Consider the following 23,714-nt stretch of genomic DNA (forward strand, 5'->3'; position numbering starts at 1 on the left):
AATACATAATTCATTTTTTAAACTTTATTTTTAGAGAGAGAGTGTGTGTGTGCAAGTGGGGCAGAGGGGCAAAGGAAGAGGGAGAAAGAGAGAGGGAGAGAATCTTAAATAGGCTCCACAGTCAGCATGAAGCCCCATGTGGGACCTGATCCCGCAACCCTGGGATCATGACCAGAGCCAAAATCAAGAGTTGGATGCTCAACCGACTGAGCCACCCAGGCACCCTGGTAATACATGATTCACAATGCAAACAGAGAAAGAACCAGAAGCCCTCATTTCATACTGAGTCCATCTTTTAAACAACCGTATTGGCAAACTGAGTATCACCAGCCACATGACACAGCCCTGGTGTGAATAGCTCTGGGTGGCAGGAATCCCTAGTGGTGGTCCCTGCTCCACTGTTTCTGGTATCTTCTAACTATGCAAGTTGGAAGAAAGAAACCTCTTTAAAATATGGGTTTTAAAGAGTGTTTCCAGTTTTACAGACATTAAGATGCTAAATTAGGTAACATAAGGTGTGAGAGAGGTAGAGGAGACCAAGGACACAGGCCAGAAAGCAAGCATGGAGGTCTCAGGGCTGGAGAAGGTTTTCTGGAAATAAGCACTAAATAAGCACTATAAATAAGCACTAAATAAGACACTATAGCATAAAGTTGCTAGGAGAAAGAGTTAAGTAAGTCCTTTGGGAAATTTGGATTTTGTTTTCTCTTCCTCTTTCCAGTCTGACCCTCACAGTGCTGAATGACATCTATTTGCTGTTAGCTAAAATTAATTGTGTTTTGAGAAATGTTCATGAAAATTTTATCGTTCTCCCCTTTTAGTAACTGGGGAAATGCAGGTCTCTGTAACCTGGGACTCTAGATGGCCTGAGTGGTAATTTCCCGAGTCTTGAGGATGCAGAGAAAGGGAGTCTGGGGAGGCGGTCATACCACACGACTGGATTGGCCAAATGGATTTCCAATCATTTGGTCTTCTCATCAAAATTTTTCATGCACCCTTGATGGTCTCTACGGAAGCTCCCAGCCTATCTGCTGGGTCCTGGGATAAAAATGGTACAGGGACCCTCCCTTATTCATCTCTCAAATCCCCAAAGAGCAGGATTAATAACTATCTGTACAAATGAACGAAGATAAGCAGTTTTAGCTACAACAGATCAGCGGAGAAATCCATGTTGTCTCTATCTAAGTCCCACTGTAGCGACTAAGGGAAGCGAGGCTCAGGGTGCAAGTCTCTGACTTGTTCACTGAATCTTGGATTTCATCACTTTGAGTGATAAAGAGGGGCACACAATGACATGGCAGCCCACCTGTAGCTCAGGCCCTGCCTAGAACAATGGTTGGTGCGGAGGCGGCTTGCAGGACGTAGAAATAGCACTGTCGCTGGACAGTGAATGAAGAGCAACCATTACTCCACTCATCTGACTGGCTTCCCTTCATTTTATTCACGTAATGATGCCTCACAAACCCTCTGAAAATATTGATCTACATGATGATTTTACAACTTCATCAGCTTCTCACTAACAAAAGGATAAAATCAAACTCTTTAAGCAGATATCCAAGGCAGTTCATAATATCAAGTATTTCAGGGCAGGGACCGTGTTTCATACTTGATCAAGTCCTAAGTACTTAGCTGTCAAAGGCTCAAAACAAAGTAACAGTTTCCTTGTCTTCAAATTTTGGGCAGCTATTTGAATCTACTCTGAATTTATGTCCTGGTAGTCACCTGTCCATACATTTCTTCCTGAATATGACCAGATTTCCTATGAGGCTCTATTTAGAAGTTGGCTTAAAGCTGGTCTTGCTGGTAGGAGACTCCTCGTTTTTACCAAAAATGTTCACCACAAACTCCGTTTTATACTGTGAATCGGATACTGAAATCAAGTTTGCAAATAACTGACAGAAGATGTTTAAATAATAGCAAATGTACCAATGCAGATTTTCCCCCCTTGAACAATACTTGTTGGTAAATCATCACATAAACCGAACAGTTTAAAATGAAGTAACAGAATATACAGAAAATATACTGTGGTAGAATGTTAAGATGGTCTATTTTAAGACTCTGTGCTGCTGAAAAATATAATCATTAGCTGAAAAAACATTCCCTCTGAAAAGAATACTGAGGACAGTGGCGTGACAGCAAATGATAAACACTGAAGGTACAAGCTTCCTTTCTGTAAGACCTCAGTTGATGCTAACCTTCTGTAGCCTGGCAGCTATATATAGCCTCAGCATCTAGTTCTCAAACAACCCGTTCACTGAAGACATAAAATTAGCTTGTAAACGATCCTGAAATTCCTGACCCAAAGTATACATACTTAACACACAACCCTGCTCCTCCACAAAAACAAGCAAGAAATATACAGTTAAATATACTTTAAAAATGAGTTAATAGTCTAGTCTCTGGTATCTTCCCACTCTATGGTGAGGATTAAATATACGCTGAAGTTCCAAGAGTATCCTGTGCTTACCTGTAGTTGGGTGTGATAGATATGTTGAAGCCGCCGTAGCCATATAAGAAAGCAGGATGAGAGCCATCCAATTTTATGCCCTTTTTATGTACAATGAACATTGGAATCTTTGTACCATCCTTACTGGGGTAGAAAATCTAGAACAAAAGAAAGTAGAGTAGATTTAGTAGAAGTTAGTCAACAAACACTTGCATGCTTTTAAATGGAAAAACGTGCAGGTAGTGAATTCTCTCTTGAAGATAGAGAGGAGCACAATGGATATCCAGTACCATTCACTGGCTATTTAGTGGTGAAGCATCTTTCAGTTTTTATGGAGATAGTGTGGAGTCAAGTGTCTGAAAGTAGAGACACCTGAACTTGAATTCTTATTCCACAACTATCTAACCAGGTGACCTTGGGTGAGCCATTTATTATCCCCTGGCCTCAGCTCTTCAGCCCCTAATGGGGCCACTGTGCCTACTGCATGGTCCGTGGAAGAGAACAGGCATTCAGTTCTCTACTCCTTGTCACCCTCCCAGCACCGGAAAAGTCAGATCTGGCCATCCTACCAAACAATTCAATTTGGGGAAACTTTTCTAGGAAACAAATTTCATATTCAACTTCCTCTCTACATGTTAAGACAACTCTTCATTTCTTCTGTGTTAAGATATTAAGTAACTGTTAGCAACTACAAAGCATATATTAGGTTACAGTGTAGAACAACAACGATAAAGAAATCCTATTATTCCTGGTTAAAGACATTTTCTCCAGCATTCTTAATTAAGGCTCATCAAACTTGCCAGAGTCTGGGCAACCTTGGGCAAGTTCAGTCAACATTTCTATATTCATTACTTCTTGGATAAAAGGAGTAAGAGAAAAAGCATAAGGAAGAGAACATTGACTGCTAGTCAAGTGATAAGCCATAGAATAACTGATAAGCCACCAAAAGCTGATAATGGCTTCTTCCAGACAGAAAACCTGTAAACAGCTTTCTTTTTGGGCAAACATGGTGTGTTTACCCCAAATGACACCTGGAAAGTGTTCCAGTTCAGAAACGTCTTGCTGACCTTCCAAGGTACACTCAAGGACATAAGCCTTTGCGCTCTGTGGCTTGGAGCCATATTTTATCCAAAGCTTTTTAAGGTAGTTCTATTGTAGGAAGTTGCCACAAAGTCCTTGGAAATCAACCAGGGGTTGGGAGGTAGGGGTGCAGATTTAGAGAAAAGCACTACAGGGCCACCATAAATGCCTGCAAACTTGGTAGTTTTTGGAACCCTGACAAGAAATAATAGCAAAAAAAGAAGCATTTGTTTTTGACTTCGGAGACAAATACTGAGACGTAAATCTGAGAGTTTAGGAATCATGGACAATACTCTGCAGGGTTCAGAATTATCAAAAGGGGCACACTTTAATTTAAAGTTGTTAGAGGCCAGTTAGCAGCCTCTAATAGAGTGTAACTGTGTGGGTGCTACAAGTAAATGCACAGTAAGAGGAGCAAGTTCCAAGTCCAAGTTCCAAGTCACTGGCTGGGGCTAATGAACTCAAGTGTAGGGCCTTCAGCTCAGACTTGAGGAGAATTTGGAGCAGGGGAATAAAGTGTCTCACACGATTCTTTTTTTTTTTTTTCTTTAAATAAAGTTTATTTATTTTGAGAGAGAGAAAGAGAGAGCAGGGGAGGGGGAGAGAGAATCCCAAGCAAGATCCCTGCTGTCAGCACAGAGGCTGATGTAGGGCTTGATCCCACGAACTGTGAGATCATGACCTCAGCTGAAATCAAGAGTTGGACACTTAACTGACTGAGCCACCCGTGTCTCACGTGATTCTACCTTAAATGAGTCATCTGTTCAAAAATAGCATTCCCTCCAATTTACACCTATCCTCAAACCCCTGATCTCTCTCCAATCCAGCTCACCCGTCCTCAGGCAATACCCTCGTCTGAACCCCACTCTTCACCCAGTCAGCAGGGCTGATGGCCCTCTAGTCCCCACTAAGCTGACTCTCCTTCTGTTCTTAGAGTTCCCATCTTGTTGCTCTGTGACAGTTTGGCTGCTCTGGTACCACCCTTCTTGTGGCCGCCTATACATCTCCAACACCTGCAAGTCTCCCCTGTCTGGCTCCAGGACAAAGGAATCCTTTTAGAAGATACCATCAGAAGCACAGAGTCCCCTTCAGGCCGTAGTTGCAAAAATATATCCAAGCTTAAGTCTGTGTCATTCAGATGTTAAAATAACATTTTGAACGCTGTCCAAAAGTGAAAGGGCACTGTGAGATGATTACAGTAAAATCACCTTCAAGAAAACTCCTTACAAGAAGGCTATTTCCGACTTGAAATAAATACACACCATACAGATATGCGTGTATACAGATTTTATCACATCTCTACACACACACACACACACACACACACACACACACACACAGAGACACACACAGCAGTGTTCTATGCCATTTCTGTTTATGGAACGGAAATTGATAATAAACCTTAACCTGACTCTTCAATAAAAGGGCAAATGGAATCTTGAGTCTCTTCATAACCATGGAATGAATCCATGTGAACATTTTAGAAACAGTCATTAAAAATAGCCCTGCCATTTTCCATCATATGCTTTGTACTTCTTTGACTTAACTGAAACTGATTTCCTCTTAAAGCCGCTTCCTTCAAAAACTTTTAAGATGCTTTGGGGTTGTCTTTCCCACTGCTCTGGATTTGCTTGGATAGGAGGAGAAGCTGGCAGACTCCTTATTTCCATTTACTTCTCATACCCAGTCTTAGTGGGTGGGCCTCAGCATCTATGACAAACATGTTAAATATGCAGTTTCCCAAACTGCATTCCCAGAAATTCTGACTCCATAGGTCTGGGGTGGAGCGCTGAAACCTGCAGATTTAGCAGGTCTCCTACCTATTCTGGCACAGGTGGATCAGGGCTCAAAAGCTAGTCACACAATTTACTTTTATCACCCCCTCTCTCCTTGTCAACTGTGTCAACTAAAACCAGGTGTGTCCCCACCATCCTTGACAATTCAATATGGAAGGCTATATTTCTCTTCCCCCTCGTTTTCATGCGATTTTCTTTAGCGACTTTCACAGTGCAACTGAGGACCCATCCGGCATCCTGTCCTTACAGATACCTTAGCTTCCACGCCACGCTGGCCACTTGTTCAGATGTTTGCTGTGTGTCTGTTACGTGCCAGGCACTGGACAAGACCTGGCTAACTTCTTCCCTCATGGGACTCGAGGTGCATGGAGACAAACCAACGGGCAGTGCAAACACCCATCACCTGGCTCTGTCTTTGCCCTCAGAACCTGAGACTCTCTGCAAGGAACTCTGATGTTGCCCCTGTGTGACTCCAACTTGTTTTTCCACCACCTCCTTCCCTCCCTTACTCCTGGGGTATCTGTTTTCTTTTTTTTTTTTTTTCAACTCTTATTACAACATTCAGTCCCTTATATTCTCTTGCTTTGTCAGCTTCACTTGGGCTTTCTCGCCCAACTTGAGACCCTTAGCAGCTCTCGTGGTGTCACTATGCCTGAAATCCTCTAATGCTAACCTAACCCCCCTGGATCCCTTCTCCTTCTCCGAGCTGCTGGCACTCAGAAAATGTCCACTCACTTTGCTGCAAATCAGTAATACCTGAAGTCATGAGCTCTGAACTTATGCTTTAGGTCTTTTTTTTTCCCTTCCCCTAAACGAGTTCCTTGCTTCTCCTTCCTTCTTTTCCTCCCTATGTCTTTTCCTAAATGTCCTCCTTATACCCTTTTTTTTGTGCCTAAATCAACTCCAGAGTAGCTGTTCCCAACACTTTCCATTTTCTTCCATTCCCCACACCACCCATTTGCATCCCCTACTCTTTGTCTTGCCTGTCGTCATAGAGGCCATCTGCTTGGAGTTCTTAAAAAACCTTCTGCCAACTTCACTCACCCTCTGAAACTCCAGAGAGAGATTCCAGTCCTTGACAACCCCCCACCACACTTCTGACGACCACAATGTTTTCTTTTTGTATTTTCTCCCTTTCCTTGGCATGCAAACACACTCCGACTTCTCCTATCCTATGTAACACAAAACGAAAACCTTTTGCATTGCCCTATGTGCCCCTAGAGCTAAATTTCCATTTCCCTCTTCCTTCCTGATCAATCATCTCCACAGTAACCCACACCCCCAGCTCACACCTTCCAACCTCATTCACTCTTGTCTCCACCACCACCCTTAAAGGGCATCAGCGAACGTTTCTATCTTTCTCCTTGCCCCTCTACCTTCACCCCTGCCTCGGTGGTGCATAACCTTCACAAGTTTTTCATAGGCTTATAGAGACACATCTATTCATACATATTTGCACATATTCGGGTTATTGTTATATGGCGATACACAGAATCAGGCTGACATTGGCCTACAGTGTACTCCTCCTCTCCTCACTTAGCAAGATATCATGGAATGCTTTCCACGTTAAAGCACCCAGACTTGCCTCATTAAAAGAAACCACAAAAAATGAAAAACAAAACAAAAATGGCAGCCTAGTATTTCATATAAATGTACACAAATACATTTAATCACTTCCTCACTGATGGATATTCAGACTATTCTTTTTCTCTCATCAACAATGGAATAAATCCCTTTTAGATAAATCTCATATACTCATTCTATGATTTCTGTATGATATATTCTTAGAAATGAGATTGCCAGATCAAAGTATATGTCCATTTAAAAATTCAATATATTCTGAAAAATAATTCTCTAAAAACAGTGTATCAATTTAGGTCCTTAGTGACAGCAATTACCTCAGTGTACATTTCTTAGCAGTGGATGTTAAAATGGATTTTAATTTTTGCTGGTCTAATAGGCAAATATTACCATTTCATAATTGCTTTAAGATTAGTTTTAAATTAGCAAACATTTTCATTTTAGTCATTTTATGTCTCTTCCTCAGGAAACAAAGTGTATCTGTTCTTTTATTGTGTTACTTTTCTGATTAGTTTATAGAAACATTTTTTTTTAATGTCTATTTTTGAGAGGTGGGGGGGGACAGACTGTAAGTGGGGGAGGGGCAGAGAGAGAGGGAGACACAGAATTGGAAGCAGGCTCCAGGCTCTGAGCTGTCAGCACAGAGCTTGACACAGGGCTGGTACTCACAAACCAAGATATCAGGACCTGAGCCGAAGTCTGACGCTGCTCAACCGATTGAGCCACCAAGGCATCCTGAAACTATTCTTACATTAAAGATACTACCTTTTTTCCCCCTGCCATGTTTTGCTTGCATTTCTTCCCAGCCTATAACCTTTTAATTCTCTTTGTGGTATCTTGAATATATATACCACATATATAGACAGAAGTTTCTCACCCCAAGTTATATAAATATTTGTCTATATTTTCATTTTTAGTTTTTACATTTATATTTATAATCCAAATGGAGTTTATTTTTACATATGGTCTTTCCCCCAAATGGCCAACTATTATGTACCATTTACGGAAGAATTATTCTTTCCCCCACTGTTCAGAAATGCTATTTTTTAACTGGTTTCTTCCCAGGCCTCATCTGTTTTGATCTCTATCTGGCAACTGCTTTGGGTTCTTGGGCAGAGTATGTCTTGGGTCCTTCTGTATTTCCCTAATTCTTTTCCAGCCTTCCTAACCAATCCAGACTAGCTCTTCTTCTTCCCACCCATGCTACTATTTTCCATACTCAGTCTCTTCTCTTTTCTCTGCAAACCCACCTCTGCCATCTCAGAGAGCTTTAATAAATGACTCTCTGCTACAGACCTTCAAGATCGCACTTGCAGGCCACACGAGGGGCTGTGATCTCACATGGCAGGTGGCCCCTCTCTACCTGCAAGACACCATGCCCTGGGTATACGTGGGATGTACTTCCTTGGGGTTCTTTTATTTTGGTTAGTAACAGTGCTCTCTCATTCTCTCTCTTTTCAGCCACTCGACTGCCAACTCAGAATCTGGTCTTGTGCCAAGGACCTCTCAGTCCTTTCAGTTCCCACAGCCAGGCCTCCCCTCCACCATTTGTACTGGTGGACCTGCTCAGGGTTCCATACAGCACTAGCCTCAAACCCAACTGTCTCCCTGACGCCTCTCATTTGCTAAAGTGGCACTGTGGTAGGAATAGAACCTGAAACTACTATCAGTAACATACAAAAATTAGAATGTAACATATATATATGTACAGAAGCCATTAGTGCCTTATGAGTAGACAACTGCCAAAGTTTATTTTTTTGTAAAAATTTTTTTTTTTAACGTTTACTTACTTTTGAGACAGAGAGACAGAGGATGAATGGGGGAGGGTCAGAGAGAGAGAGAGGGAGACACAGAATCTGAAACAGGCTCCAGGCTCTGAGCTGTCAGCACAGAGCCCGACGCGGGGCTCAAACTCACGAGTCGCGAGATCATGACCTGAGCCGAAGTCGGATGCTTAACCGACTGAGCCACCCAGGTGCCCCACAACTGCCAAAGTTTAAATCCATGTGTAATTCTTCCATTATTTAATAGCCTATTGCCATGACAATACTTAGGTTCAAGTTAAAAAGCAAAACGACTTACTTTTTTCCCCCCTCATACTTGTAACCAAATGAGAGGGCGCTGGCAATACACATCCATTGTTTTTGAGTGTCCACTGTGGGCACAGCCCTTTAATGGAATGCCAGGGCTCTTATGGAATCCTTAATGGACAGGAAAACAAAGTGCTCACACAAGATCTAACAGGCGGCTACTTGAGTAACAGAGAAAGTCTCTCTATCATCCAGCGGTAATGGCTCATCATGTGAAGCTGATGGGCCCTGCCTTCCCTTCTTCCTGTCAGCAGCAGAGCAAATAGGTTGTGCAATAGAGCCAGTTCCACAAGAAGCCCGTGACACCAATGTAACAGGGTCTGTCCTTGGGCACACGCTTCCCCTTAACAGACTGCAAGTACCACCGAAGAAGCTCCTGGGAGATCTCATAAGAGGGTCTACTTAAGCATGTGGCCACATGAAACCTTCATCAGGGACAGCACAAGTCAAAATAAACATCATGACGTCCATTCAAAGCCAAAATAAACATCACGGCAGCCATTCAAAGTCAGTTAGTTCTAAACATTAGTGAGCCAGCCAAAGGTTGCTCAAACACTAGATTAAGAAAGCTTCCCTCCTTAATTTTATTTCTCTCCCCTTTAAAACTTAAATGCCTCATTTTGGAGACTCTCACAGCAGTGTAATAATGTTACTCCACATCTTGAACCAAGAACATTCAGCACAACAAGGCAATAAAGGTCTACATTCTCTATGAAGCCCGTGCTGTTTGTCGATAGAGGACAGTGACGGGTCTTTTCTGAGCAGTCCCAAGACCGTACCACTTGGTTAAAAAAAAGCTGGTATCAGTTCTTTCTAAGCCCCGGGGAGTTAATAAGATAATCCCAAATTCTGGAGATTTGCAATGTTTTAGATACAAGGAGAGACTGTCACTCTGGGACCTCATAAGCTGGTCACCCTCTCTTATTATATGAATGACAAACCTGAGGTCCATGAAGATAAGATACCTGCCAAGGTAATGCTGCCAGTTTATGGAAAATTACCACCATGCTCTCCTAAGTCCCTGGTCCAGGTTTTTTTCCTACTCTTATCACAAAGTAATTCACTGTGTTATTACTTCCTTGTAAATATCTTTATCGGGTGTAAACTATCTAATATTTTGCAAATGTTAGAAGCTTTGGCACTGATTTAGTAGATTTTTTTTCCTCTCAAGACAATGATCACCAGTCTCTAGGGAATCCAGGGGACAAATATTCTGCCAGAGATACTGTGATTTATTGGCTTTTCTGTTTTTGTTACCCTCTTGAAAAGGAGACTCATTCAAGCATGTGAAAAGCCACATTTCAGATACAGAGGTTGTAATATTTACTATTTTTTAAAGCAAAAAAGGTCTTCTTGGAAAGATAATCCTTCTCCAAGCAGTCATCAGTGTTACCATCTTGAAGGCAGATTACTAAAATAATAAAAATCTCAGTGTATCTGCAATGTCATTCTACTAAAATAATTCAGTTTCAATGGTATTTTTAAAAGTGTAACAGATACAATTAACAAATGAAACACAAAAAATGCTTATGACAATCCTAAAGAAAGCAACCCCAACCTTCTAAGCAATCGATTAAATTTAAAGCAGATTCCAATTCTGTATATTGAAGCCCATATTCTAATGAATGATTATTTAACAGATAAGATCTCACAGATCCTCAAGTTGAATTCTTTAAATTAAAAAACTAGTGAAGAAAAGAGACAAAAGGTTTCTACTTATATAAAGTATATAGTAAAAAAACCAAACCAAAACAAAACAAAACACCAGAAATGACTACCCTTTATTGTCAAGTATGACTTTCCAGAGGCGCCACCAAATATAAAGTAGTATCACTCTGGAAGCATGCTTAGGCATGAGATGATGGTCACTGAATACATGCCCAGTTGTCTTAATGTGTAGTTAAGAGATGGTTTTTGAAAAGATGAAATAAAAACATTTTCCTTTAAAAAAAAGTGGAGCAAGGACACATAAACAAATCAAGGAAACATTACTGTTCTTCAAGAAAACATCAGTTATGAAAAGACTAGCCATCTCCACTAAAACGATCACTTTTCTTGAGATGAATACCTTTGGTAATAAAATCAATTTTGCTGAGACGTTCAAACATGGGCAACCACTGAAGCTTCTGAAAACAATCTTCAACCCACATTTGTTCTAGTTCAGATCTGGTGCTATCTGAGACAAGTGCCAGGGCTCTCAGGATCACCAGTAAAGGGACGTGCTCAGAGACGACAGAGGAAAAGTAAAGTGCAGAGGGCGGGCCCTTCAGAGAGAAGAATGTACCGTGATAGCAGCTCCTTCCTAATTTTAGGGCCTGACAGGTTAAAAGGAGAATGTTCATAAAAGGGTGCTGAGCTTCCCTTTTTATCAGAGTTGACAGAGGCCACTTGTGTGGCCTGTGCTAAGTGTGGCAAATACATGTGACAAGGAGCAGAGCTGCTCAGAAATATCATGGTCAAGGCAAACAGGGATCAAGACATTCCATTTCCCAAAGAATTGAGCAGAAGGCCATCGTTGTGCCTCCATTACCTTGTAAGATGAGTATAGGAAGGGCCTCCCAGGGTTTCGAGGGGGCACTGCTCATTTCTGTACTGTGCTTAGGCTAAAAATACCCGCCTGGCATTAGAAGGTTGTAATCCTATCTATTTTCCAGGCATTTAACGTTGGAGAAACGGGGAAGAGTCACCTTTGGGCAGAAAATATAAAAGGAAATTTCTATTCCAGGTCCTTTTTGTTTGCTTTTCGAAGGATGGGTAGACATTTTTCTAACACTGGAGATTTAAAAACTCCCATGGGGGACCTCCACAGTAGCAACATCAGTCTATTTAAAAACCTATTTTAACTTTTGGTACATTTCTTGAGCACCAACAATGTGCTAAGTGCTATACTGATAATCTCTGCAAAAATGCATTCAGCTCTCAAAGGCTGGCCATCTGTTCTTTGCCCACTCCCAGTCTCAAACTATGGAGCAAGAAGTGAAATAGAAACTGGAAGATTCTGAACACAAGGAAAGAAAGACAGTGGCACAAGTAGATCATGGTACTTTGAAGTCTGTCTGGAGTTTAGAGGCATTCTGGGCTATGATGAATAAATATGGCTTGACCACAAACATACTAGCCATCTTCAGCTCCACTGATCTGACCTCTTTGTGGTCACTGCAAACACAATCAGACCTTTTCATAAATGTGAAGGACCTACTGCATGCACAGGTTCAGAGAAAGCAGCCTCTGTTTTTGTAACAGGCATTGTTTCTGCGGGTGCTCTCGCAGAATGCATAAATTGCCAGTAATGAGGCTTACTACGGTGGCATTTAGGCTGTACGTCAAATGCACATGTGTTTGTTTTGTTCTTTATGAAAACAGCATGAGGACTCCATCATCAGGGGTTAGGAGCTCTGCACCGCTTGCATTCAATGAACATTTGCTGAATGAATAAATGGGTTAGAATTGCATATCAAACACTCTTTCTGATCCCCCCAAAACCTATACCAGCTCACCTCAGTTCCTAAGCCTCAAAAGGTATCCTGGATGCCTCTAGCATACTATCTTATCCCTGCCTGCCTGTCTCCTAACAGGACTCCCACTTCCAGTCTTTGGGCACTTGTTACCAGATTAATCTCCCTGAGATTTAAAAAAAAAAAAAAAAAAAAAAGAGAACCTTCCTTTTAATCTTGGTCACTCCCCTACTCAAAACATGCAACACACCCCCATCCTCTATAAAATGACTTTCATGTTTTAGACCAGATATTAAATCTCTCCACCCTCTGCCTTCAACCTTTCTGAATCCTTCCCAACTGAAACTGTCCTCTCCACCGAAAGTGCCCAAAGTTGGCACATCTCCAGATGCCCAAAGTTGCAAGGGTTTACAGACTAAAGCACAACTGAAAAAAAAAATTTCACTGGCTCTTAGGAATTCCCTTATTTGACCCCCCTATCATGCTCCTACCCAATGTAGGCATCCCCAAAGCTACATCTCAGGCAGGTTTAGCCTCTGCTTGGCTATTTCTAGTGGTAAGAAAGAAATTTACAAGAGCACAAATGGCAGCTTATTTCACTTCTGGAGCCTCTCTTGTTGTTACAAAGTTCCTCCTTACCTGCAACAGCAGAATAACTAAAAACACAGGGAATAAGTTAGCCAGTGTGCTGGAGATAGAACCCAGGGCTCATAAATTTCCATACAGACTATCATCTAACCTTCTATACTTTTAAAAACAAATACTAAAGTGCCTGCCAGTTAGTTTCTGCATTTTTCACAACAGAATTTTCTTTAGCCCTTACTTCAGTCAAAATAGATGTTATTTATTTTACTTGATTTAAAACATTTAAGCAAGTCTAACCCTGAACCAAGCACTACTGTAAGAGTTTATAAATATTCCCTCATTTAATGAGGTCTATACCATGAATACTCCCTTTTTTGGGGGAAGGGGGGTCGTCACTCAGACCAAGAGAAGTAGCTAGTCCAGATCATATATCTTGTAAGTGACAGAGTCAGGATTTGCATCTGGGCCGGCTGACTCCAGACTCCATGCTCTTAGCCACTATAAATAAAGGATCAGCAAATCCCCTGGTTCCCCTCCAGGGACCCCTCCCGAATCCTGTGTGGCACTGCTGCTGTGCCCTCATGTGCCCCCGTGGGTCTGTTACCTCTCTACAGCTAGCACGGTGCCTGAAAGAGAGTGAGCCCTGAGACAAGTGCTGGATGAATGCACAAAGAAAAATGCTCACACTGGACACTATGCTTCAAACAACACACCAAAAAGTATTTTAAATGGCAGATATTGAAATAAAAATCCTTACAAATAAAGCAGTCAAGAGTTTGGCGTCAAAATGCTTATAAGCTGAAAAGTAATAAAATACAAATGAACTCTGGTTGGGGCGCTCAAGAGACTGTATAAGCCTGTATGAGGTCACAAATTTCCAACGTATTACTAATGAAAAATATTTAACACCTGACATTTTCTTTATGTGTAGCTGTTAATCTGTTAATTCAGCAATGCGAGGGCGGGTGGGCTTCATGGCTCTGAAACCGTTTAGTTATGGTCATTTACTGCATGGGACTGCACCTGTGTCATAAAAACCCTGGAAGAATACATGAAATCAATTTCGAATTCTCATTAACTCAAAACTAGGGTGGACCACCTATTTATTTTATTGCCTTAGGAAAACAAAGTTAACAGGCAAAATGCTGACAAGACAAATTCCGGCTAGAATGTTCAGAAATAGAAGAGAACCACAGAGCTTTAAGGGTCTGTGGCTGGTAGCTCAGCATGCCTTCCTTAAAAGGGTGGACTAGGAAAGACAGACAGATAGATGTTAGTGAGGAGGAAAGAGCAGTGTTTGTGCAATCAAGCATTTCGTGGCGGGGGGGGGGGGGGTGCTGGAACAGAGCTGTACACGGCCGAGAGTGGCCCTGGATTAAGGGCAGTCCTGACAAAAGCCCCAGAACCAGGAAGCAGGCACAACTGTCCAATTGCCATTCTCTCGTCTGTAGGTATCCAAGGGGCAAGTGAGATACAGCCGAACACTGTGAGGAGCAAATGCACACAAAATCATTGCACTGCAGAAAAACGAATGACTGGAATACTAAAGAGGTGAATTTGGAAGTACAATTCTCTGGCATAAAGACATTTATGTGAGTGTCTGTTGGACACTTCCAGTGCAGCTATTATGCTGCTCTGCTTCTATCTAGCGTCTCTCAGACAATGCAAATGCAAATCACCAAAATAAACCCCACTGGTGAGCAAGAGGCAAGAAAAACCTATCACAGAGGATTTCAAGTCGCTTACAGAACAATCCTTAAGAAGCTCATGAGCACCTCCGTGCATTTCACTCCCCCACACCGGGAAACGTGGAGCCAGAAACGGGCCCCTGCTGGTGAAGGCAGGCTGCAAAGAGGTGGTCAGTGAGAACATGTGCAACGAGAGGCCTCCAGGGGCATCACAAACAGCTGCTGGAGGCAACTCACCAGGGGGCAGAAAGAGAGGAAGGGGAGCAAATGAACACCAATCACAAGGTTCAGAAATCCTGCTGCAAAATTACAGGCATAACTTCTTTGATTTACGTTTTATGCTCTGCTGTGTGAAATGTTTCAGATTTGTGCAGTAGAATCGGTAGCAAAAATCGTAGCAGTGAAACCGTACATAGTATTTTTTTTCTTTTTTGATGGCTGTGAAATGCCTCCCTCCACCTTGTTCATCCCAGCAGTGTCATGACAGAAAGACAGCATTTTTAAAATGCTTTAAATTTGGAAATAGTATAATTTTAAATATGCATACACATACACACATACCTTTTTGTGTATTTTTTTAATGTTTATTTATTTTAAGAGAGAGAGAGAACACGAGTGGGGGAAAGGGGGTGAGAGGGTGAGAGAGGGTGAGAGAGAGAGAGAGAAAGAGAGAGAGAGAGAGAGAGAGAGAGAGAGAGAGAGAGAGAATATGAATGAATCACAGCAGGCTCTGCACTGTCAGCACGGAGCCGGATGCAAGGATCAAAGAACCAAAAGGCAAGATCATGACCTGTGCCAAAATCAGGAGTCAGATGCTAGTCCGACACTTAACCAGCTGAGCCACCCAGGCGCACCCCCCCCCCCCCCCGCCACCTTTTTATTATCACTTGTAACCAAGGTAGCGAAATACCAAAGGGGAAGGAAAATGCAAGTTTCAGATGAATAACTGAATCACGTTCGTAGAAGATCTGGAAAAGAACACGGCTGTTCTGATGATAGCATTAAGGATGGCACACAGGGAACTTGAGGACTATGAAACATCAGGGGTGTGTACAGAAAAGCTGGCTACAAAACCAGCACACTGAGGACAAAAACTTTCATCTAGTGAAGTTCTTACATTATCTCTACTGCCTAGTTACTAACACCTAAAGCCCAGGGCTGCAAGGAGACTCCTCACTCCCAGACAGCCGGGCTCAGTGGCCCCACTCACAGCCTCTTCAGTCTGCTGCTTTCCTGGCAACCTCCCTAGTCCTTAAACGTTGTGCTCCCTTAGGTCCTCTTCCCCCTCTACATACACCGCTGGGGGTTTCAAGCTGTGCCCATGCATTCGCTGACTGCCAGCACTGCCAGGCTTCATGACTCTCCTTGACTCCTGACCCTATCTCTCTGAGCACCTGGCAGATACCACATGTGTGTCCAGAATAGTCCCTTTCAAGGGCTCCCTGCTGTAGAGGGGATAAAATCTCATCCCATTTGGATGCATACCAGGCCCTGGCGGTTTTGACCTGTCTACACTTCCAGGCTCATCTCCTGCCAATAGGCTCCAACCCTGGTGCTGGCGGTGCCTCTGCTTTTGTACAAGCTCTCCTCCCTCTGGTGCCCTTTCCCTGTCTGCCCAAAGCTCCTTTCCTGGAAGCCTTCCAGGAGCAGTCTTAGATGTTCCTCCTCCTCTGGGCTCTCCCTGGACCTGGGACCACCTTTCACAGAATTTCTCCCACCATCAAATTGCTACAAATGATTGATCACATCCTCATTTCCCCTAGTAAATCCTATTGTTCCTTATAGTGCCAGCACTCCCGGGTACAAGGTAGCAGCTTAATAAATCTCTGTGAAATAATTATTTTCATTTACACAATCTTCTAGCTTAGAAATTCCAGGTTATTTAAATTAGTATTAGTAGAACTATCACTGTCTCAGGCACCCTCTGCCTTCTATGAGGCACTGGGACTTTTGGGACCTCACTTAGGCAAACACAGGAAGGGAATACATTACAAGAAACACAAACAATGGGGACAAGAACCATACATACAAATCAATGAAACTATTGAGGACTGAAGAAGGAAAGGGAAAGTGAACGCATGAAACAAGAGGCTACTTTAGAAAACATGCTAGAAAAGCCAAAGGGAGAAGAGTAAGCTTCCAAAGTCTGAAAACATTAATTAAAAAAAATCCAAAGGAAGAAAAAACTCCAAAGTAATGATCACAAACCTCATAAAACATAGCAAGGAACTGGTCAACTGAACTTACATGTTAGTAGAATTGCTTTTTTATTGTTCAGCTTGTCTAAAAGTTTCCTGGACACTTGCAAGCAAGCAAAAAAAAAAAAACACAAAAAAACAAAAAACAAACAACAACAACAACAACAACAACAACAAAAACACACACAATGTGTGCCAGGAAGATATAAAAAAAAAATTAAGTTTGATGCTCTAAAAGGAGGGGTAGTATGATTTCCTGCTTTGGTCATAGACCACGACCCAAATACACTTAAAAGACTAGATCGTACAAAAATTCCATAGAAGTGCAAATGGTAATAAACATTCATTTTCTGACACTATTTGCTGGTTTTGAATAGACAGGACCAATTACCTCTGGAAGGGAGAGGGAGATGGTCTGATAGCAATTTTACAGACAGGGAATGATCCATTCGTATAGGTTTCTGGCAGTGATAACTAGATCATTTCAGAGTGCATCATTTATCAAGGCATCTCTTATTTATCTGCCAAGTATTTATATGTATCTATTCTGCTCTGGGCTCTGGGGACACAGCAGTGGGAAAAACCACTTTCTGAAGGGAAGAAAAAGGACCACATAAATGAAAAGACAAAGCTGGATGCTGGAAGAGGGATCGGGAAGGGCCGCTATCTTACACAGGTGGGAAACAGAAGGGATCAGTGTGAATGCCCCTGAGTGCTGAGCAGGAGAGGACAGGGGCCAGCCTAGGGGCAGGGGCATTACTCAAGGCTGGTCAACTAGCAGATGAACATAATCATAAGGGAAATGCTATTTATTAAGAAGCTACGTTCTCCTATGAAACAACAGCAGTCTCTTCCTTTGGACCACTGATCTCAGAACTGGCTGCCCTGCCTGAGAACACCGACCCCAGCCATGAAGTCTGCCCGCTAATGTATCAAGAACAACATAAATCATTCCCCCAAACTGACCACACCACACATTCTCAGTACATGTAGTATGTTGACAGGAGGCTGTAACTCACAAATGTCACGGCAAGGGAAGAGTTCTGTTTTTCCAATGATGGAAGAGCACCGTGGTAGAGGCGATCTAGCCCCAGTGTCCTCTCCCCCCAACATGGGCTGTGAATGTGGAGAGAACAGTCATGGGGGTGGGGAGGGAGACACAGCTCTCCAGCAAGATCTCTGCTTGTAGGGGTGGGTGAGGGAGGTGGCCTGAAGGGGCAGGACAAAAAGGCAGGTGGATATGGAAGTGCTGGAGCGAGTGGATGGGAAGACTGAGGAGAATAAAGACAGGGCCCATGCTTACCGTGCTGGGATGCAGCCCAGGGGTCACTGGTGGCCGGTGAGCCCCGTGCTGCTCGCAGCATCGCCCTGCCCTCCTAAGAATCAGCAGGGCAGACCTGCGGGACAGGACTGCATACATCAGCCTGGAGTTATCAGCAACTCATGCCAAGTGGAAGCTCAGCTGGCAGTTCTGTATGGTGTTTTTATTAAGTAAAGTAGGATAATAAACGTTACTTCAAAAACAGTGTTTTCAGGACACAAACTGTCCTACCGTTTTGAGTCCACTAGAAAAAATAATGTCCATGGAGAAAAAAAGGTAATGAGTCACTAAGCTTTATATGGCTATTTATATTTTTAAAGAAGATATTTGGAAAAATGAAAGCGTAGAAATAATGGAATGGATTTCTACTGACAGAATTTCAGGTGCTGTGGTCAAAGGATGGGGCCAGGGGCAGAGGCAACCTCTGTGCTCCTCCAAGGCCCCACTCTGCCTTCTCCGGGGAGGGACATGTGATGTCACCAGGGCATGGCTATTCTCTCTGCTTCCAGCACGTGGAGGACGGCCATCACCCTCTGCTACCTCTGAAGCTGGTGCGTCCCCATCACGTGGTTGTTGGCCAATGATACGTGGCAGTGGAGGAAGGCTAAAGGGCTGCAGGGCTGGGATGCGCTTTCTTCTGTGTCACAGGGACAGCCAATGCTCAGTGGGGGAGGCTCCTCAGAGGGCCTGCAGGTGGCCCTGGCGGACAGTGTGTGGGATTTCTGACATCAGGCCTCTGAGACTGGGAAGGTGCTGGTTAAATGCAATGGCCCAGCCTATCCTGACTGATACAGAAAAGAGCAATCAGCAAAGAACTCATTTGTAAGAAGCAGAAAATTCTAAATTCTAACACTCGCTATGTGAGAGCCTTCCTGCCCCTACACTGGGTACAGGACAAAAAAAAAATGCACGTGTTTCAAAAGTTCAAAACCACTTGTTAATATTTAGTTGAAACTCAAAAATTATTTGGAAAAAAACCCCCAAAAATAGGTAAGAAGAATTCAGGTCTGAAGTGGGCTCCCAGAAGGAAAGGAAGGAGGAGCTGGTGTTTGGGAATTGCAGCTCTCATACTTCCTCTTTCTCCCTTCCTGCCCAAAGGGAAGGAAGGGCCTGCTTCCACGAAGGCCAGGCCTTCCACCGGGGCTTGGGACCTGCTCACCTTCTCAAGGAACTTGGCCTCTGTGGTTGTTCCCTCCTCCTGGAGCCAACCAGCCACACACCAGAATAACCTGGTTTCTCCCCCCTTCATAAGACAGGCCCTTGACCTCGTACACCCCTCTCAGCCCATGCAATTAAACGTCTCAAGACCGTCTACACACACGGTTCCTCGCTTCCCTCTCCTCTCCTCCCTTCTCCCTGATCCTGAATTCAATGCCACAAAGGGAGGTTCCATCTTTAAAATGTCCTATGAAGTTAAAACTTGATTTTTTTGGATTGATTTGTTTTCTTAGCACAGCAGTATTCTACAGGAAGCTATTCTACAGGAAGAAAATGACAAATCTGAAAAGAAATCTGAAGGAGGATGAAGGGGGTAGGGTGTGAAGACAGAAACCACAGTTGTTAAAAAAGATGTTCAGTTAACCTCACAGGGATTATTATTTTTTTTTAAACTTTTTAAGTTTTAATATGTAAGGCTTTTCAGATTACAACATTAACACAAGACTTCTAATTGGCATAATAATGCAATACGCTAATGTATGAAAAGCAAAGCTAATCCCCCAATCACTCAATCACACCCACCCATAAGAAATCATTAAATGAACACCACGCATGTCTTCTCCCCTCTTCCTCAACACATGCCGTTCAGCCACCAGTCTGCCCCACTCTTCCAGAAAGTGTCCTTGTCAAGATCACCAATGAATCCACCTGGTCAAATCCAAGAACTCTTCTTCCTTCCTTATTTGACCAACCACACTGAGTGTCGTCTGCCACTGCCTCCTTTAAATACCCTTTCCTTGACCTCCTGGCTCCCCTGGTCTGAGGTTTGCTGGTTTTTCATGTACCTCCTTGGCTACTCCTTCTGGGGCTCCATGCTGGCTCTTCTTCCTGCAGCGAACCCCTGGCTGTGAGGCTCCTCAGGGTGCAGTCTTGAGCCTCCCTCACTCTACTCCATGTGATTCTGTCCAGATTTAAACAACACCCTTATACTGAAGATGCCCACACTTTAACTCCAACTCAGATCTCTCCTTTGAGCATGAGGCTCAAATATCGAACTCTATACCTGACATTGCCACCTGGCTGACAATGTAACATGCACCACAAACTTGACATATCCAAAATATTTTTCCTCCCAAACGTGTCCTCCCTGACCACTGCCAACAACTTTTTGCTGCTCAGATGCGGAATCTAAGAGTATCCTTGATGTGTCCTTTTCCCTCTCCCCTCCACGTGCAATCCCTGAACGTGTCCTGTTGATTCTACCTTCCAGATGTTTTCCAAACCCACTCTTCCCCACGTCCATAGTCTCTCCTTTGGTCTAGGCCACCTTAAGCCTCCCCCAGTCTACTGCTACAGAGGTCTTCCAGCAGTCTCTGTATCCACATCTGCCCCTTGGATCTATTCTCCATAAAATGGAAGATGGCTTTCTTAAATCAGAATAGGTCACATTCCAGTGTAAGACTCTGCAGGGACCCCCACCACACCTGGGATCCTCCACAAATCCCAACATGACCATGAGGCCCTGTCCTCCCCCTCTCTTACCACGTATCTTCTCTCAGGTCCAAGTGCTTTGTTCTTAGGGTCTTCTTAGCTCTAACAGCTAGGCTGCTCTACCTGAACTTCACATGGTTAGTTCCCTCCTATGTAGCCTTTACATTTCCACTGTCCTTACTCAAGGTCACTTTGGTTGACCACTTGATTCACACTGGGCCCGTCCGTCATTCCTGGCAGCAATCCTTATTTATTTTGCTCATGGCTCTTCCCCCAAGTTAAAATTTTCACATTTATTTTCTGTTCACTTGGGTTTCTTTCTTTCTTTTTTTTTTTTTTTTTGCCTGCACTCCTCAGAGGGGCAAAGACCACAGCTCTCCAGGTCACTGCCACATTCCTAGTGTTTAACACAATGCCTGGCACAGATTAAGTTCTTAATAACACACAGACTGGATGAATGAGAGTGGTTCTCTTCCCCATCCCACCTCCCACACCAGTGCTGACAAATTTCTGATGGTGGGCGAGGAAGACACCCATCGGAAGCTGAAGATGTACTTGGAGGAGGAGGCAAAGTCCGGGCAGGGGAGTAGAGGTCACGCCGGCAACACCCGACACTCGTGGCCCCTCCTATCTCCGAAGATTCTGAACAATGGTTCAAAGTTGGCACTTCAACAGTCAAATCTGCAGATTCTCAAGCAATGTGCCAACCACAGTTTAGAGTATTTATACTCTTCTCTGTTCTTTTCCAAATATTTAAATTAGCTATGTGCACATTAAACTTTGGAGCTGAACTAGAAATATCCTATGCAAAACACGGAAGGCTCCAAGGTCCTGATGAAGGCAGCGCACGCACAGTGACTTTTACTTGCACCCTAAATGGTTTTCTGTTTTGAGTGTCAATTTCAGAATTACCCACTACCTGATGTGGGATCAAAAAGCATATTCTCTGTTTAAAAATATGTTTGCACGCACATTAATATTTACATCTACTCAGATACATATACATGTATACAAACAAATGCAGCTGGAGGCAGGGAGGACACAGGTGTCTGCTGTTACTTAACTCAGCAGAACCAACTAGCAGATGATTTTCAATGTGTTAAGAATTTATATTGGCTGTACTTATCAGTACAGCTTGAGTAGACAATTTACATTTCCTTCTTTTGAGACATTAACCAAGGTAAATGACAAGGTTTCTCTGGGACCTTTATAAAGCCCCAGCATTTTATATCAATTCCTGTGTGAAACCCAGGACTGCCTACCTCAGGGGGCTCAACTGCTGGAACTGGGACAGTATGGTGATGAAGCCAGCCCAGCTTCTCAGGGCAGGGAGTACCCTGTTTAGGAGCATTGCAGCACTGGAGACCAGAGATTAAGCTCCAGCTACGCCACTCTATGATTAGGGAGAACTCATCTAACTTCCCTACACTGCAGGCTCTTCATCCTGAAAACAGACATCACGAGAGTACTGATTCTCTGAAGAAATGAGACGATGTGCTGAGAACACGGGCATACAGCCTGGTATAGTGTGTGTACACATCCGTGCTATATTTCCAAGTAACAGCTGAATATCCCCTCTCCCTGTTTTTTGCTTTAGACTGAGCTTCCAAGGGCAGGGACAAGAAGAGAAGCTTCTATAGAAGTTGGGACTTAGCTGAGTACTCAAAACGTGTAGAATTTCAGACAGTGGAGTAAAGAAAATGAGCAGTGCCACAATGGAGCACAGAGGAAAGAGAGCCAAGCGGAGGAAGTACATATGGTGGTCAAGGACTTGGTTTGGAGTTGAGCCTTGATGGTGCTGAGTATTTGGGAAGAGGACTTGGTGAGGCAGCACCTTAGCAGGGATGGATGAAGGAGGGCATCAAGAGTTGGGTAGAGGAGCTCACACTTGACACAATGACCAGGAATCTGTGTGTGTCTCTGTTTAGTACTCTCACAATGCCATCCAACTGGCAATATTCTGCCATCACGTTTACCACTATTATAACATTTCTAATCTACCACTTAAATTCAGTCAGCCCTGGGAGTGAGTGGGGAATGATCAAGTCTACTTCTCTAAACTTAGGTCGATACTTGACCCCAATCAAAAAGTTATACTTGGGGAAATGGAAAATGTCCTCCTTCTTTGTGGACCAGTGAAGTTAGGCCATAATGGTTTTTCCTCCGGGGAGATAATAGAATATCTGCAGTGCCAGGTTTATTTTTACTCACTCTATCACCCACCAGCCATCAGTGTGATGCAGGCAAAGGGGAGGGGAGGGAAGAACTGTGTAGCAGGTGGAGAGACCACCGTAAGCTCCTATGTTCTCTTCTCCCCATCTGCCTAAAAGATAGAGCACAGCAGGAAGCCAAAGAACACTTGTCTAAGTGGCAGCCTACATAAAGACATACCCCTGGGGTTTAGAAGTGATACTGTCACAGAAAAGCAGGAGAAAGATTACTCCAACTCTCTTCTATGGAGCCTTCTAAATGCAAAGAAAATCAAAGCAATTTTCAGGTTCCAGTTTCTAGACATCCACCTAATCCTCTATTAATTTTTAATCTAGCTTCACCAATTAAGAAGGCAGATATAGTGGACAGACACTGGAATAGATGTACTTGTCTAAGGAAAAAAACTGAGAAGGTCATCTGCTTTGGGCATAGAAGTGTCTTTCCAGGTTCACTGCACAGGAAGCAAAGGTCCTGGGCTAGCGTGTCCAAAGGAAATCTGAGCATATTCTTCTGAATTTGAGTTAGAAGCAACCTGATGCCAGTGCTGGCATTAGGGCCAACCCTGAATAAGATCTTGGGGGAAGTCCAGCAGAGATAAGAGGACAAAAGCAAAA

At 43.3% G+C, this 23,714-nt stretch overlaps 1 protein-coding gene and 1 long non-coding RNA gene across 4 annotated transcripts in view; one reads left to right on the forward strand and one right to left on the reverse strand.

Moving 5' to 3' along the window:
- Positions 1–23,714, forward strand: part of LOC109499811 — a 72,500-nt gene that overhangs the window by 38,555 nt on the left and 10,231 nt on the right. The window lies entirely within an intron of this gene.
- Positions 1–23,714, reverse strand: part of PREP (prolyl endopeptidase) — a 119,871-nt gene that overhangs the window by 10,783 nt on the left and 85,374 nt on the right. Inside the window, exon 11 of the mRNA XM_011282523.3 lies at positions 2,468–2,604. Coding sequence (XP_011280825.1) covers positions 2,468–2,604 — 137 coding nt within the window. The remainder of the gene's footprint in view (positions 1–2,467; positions 2,605–23,714) is intronic.

The sequence above is a fragment of the Felis catus genome, chromosome B2 (genome assembly GCF_018350175.1).
Source record: "Felis catus isolate Fca126 chromosome B2, F.catus_Fca126_mat1.0, whole genome shotgun sequence".
Classification (NCBI taxonomy): Eukaryota; Metazoa; Chordata; class Mammalia; order Carnivora; family Felidae; genus Felis; species Felis catus.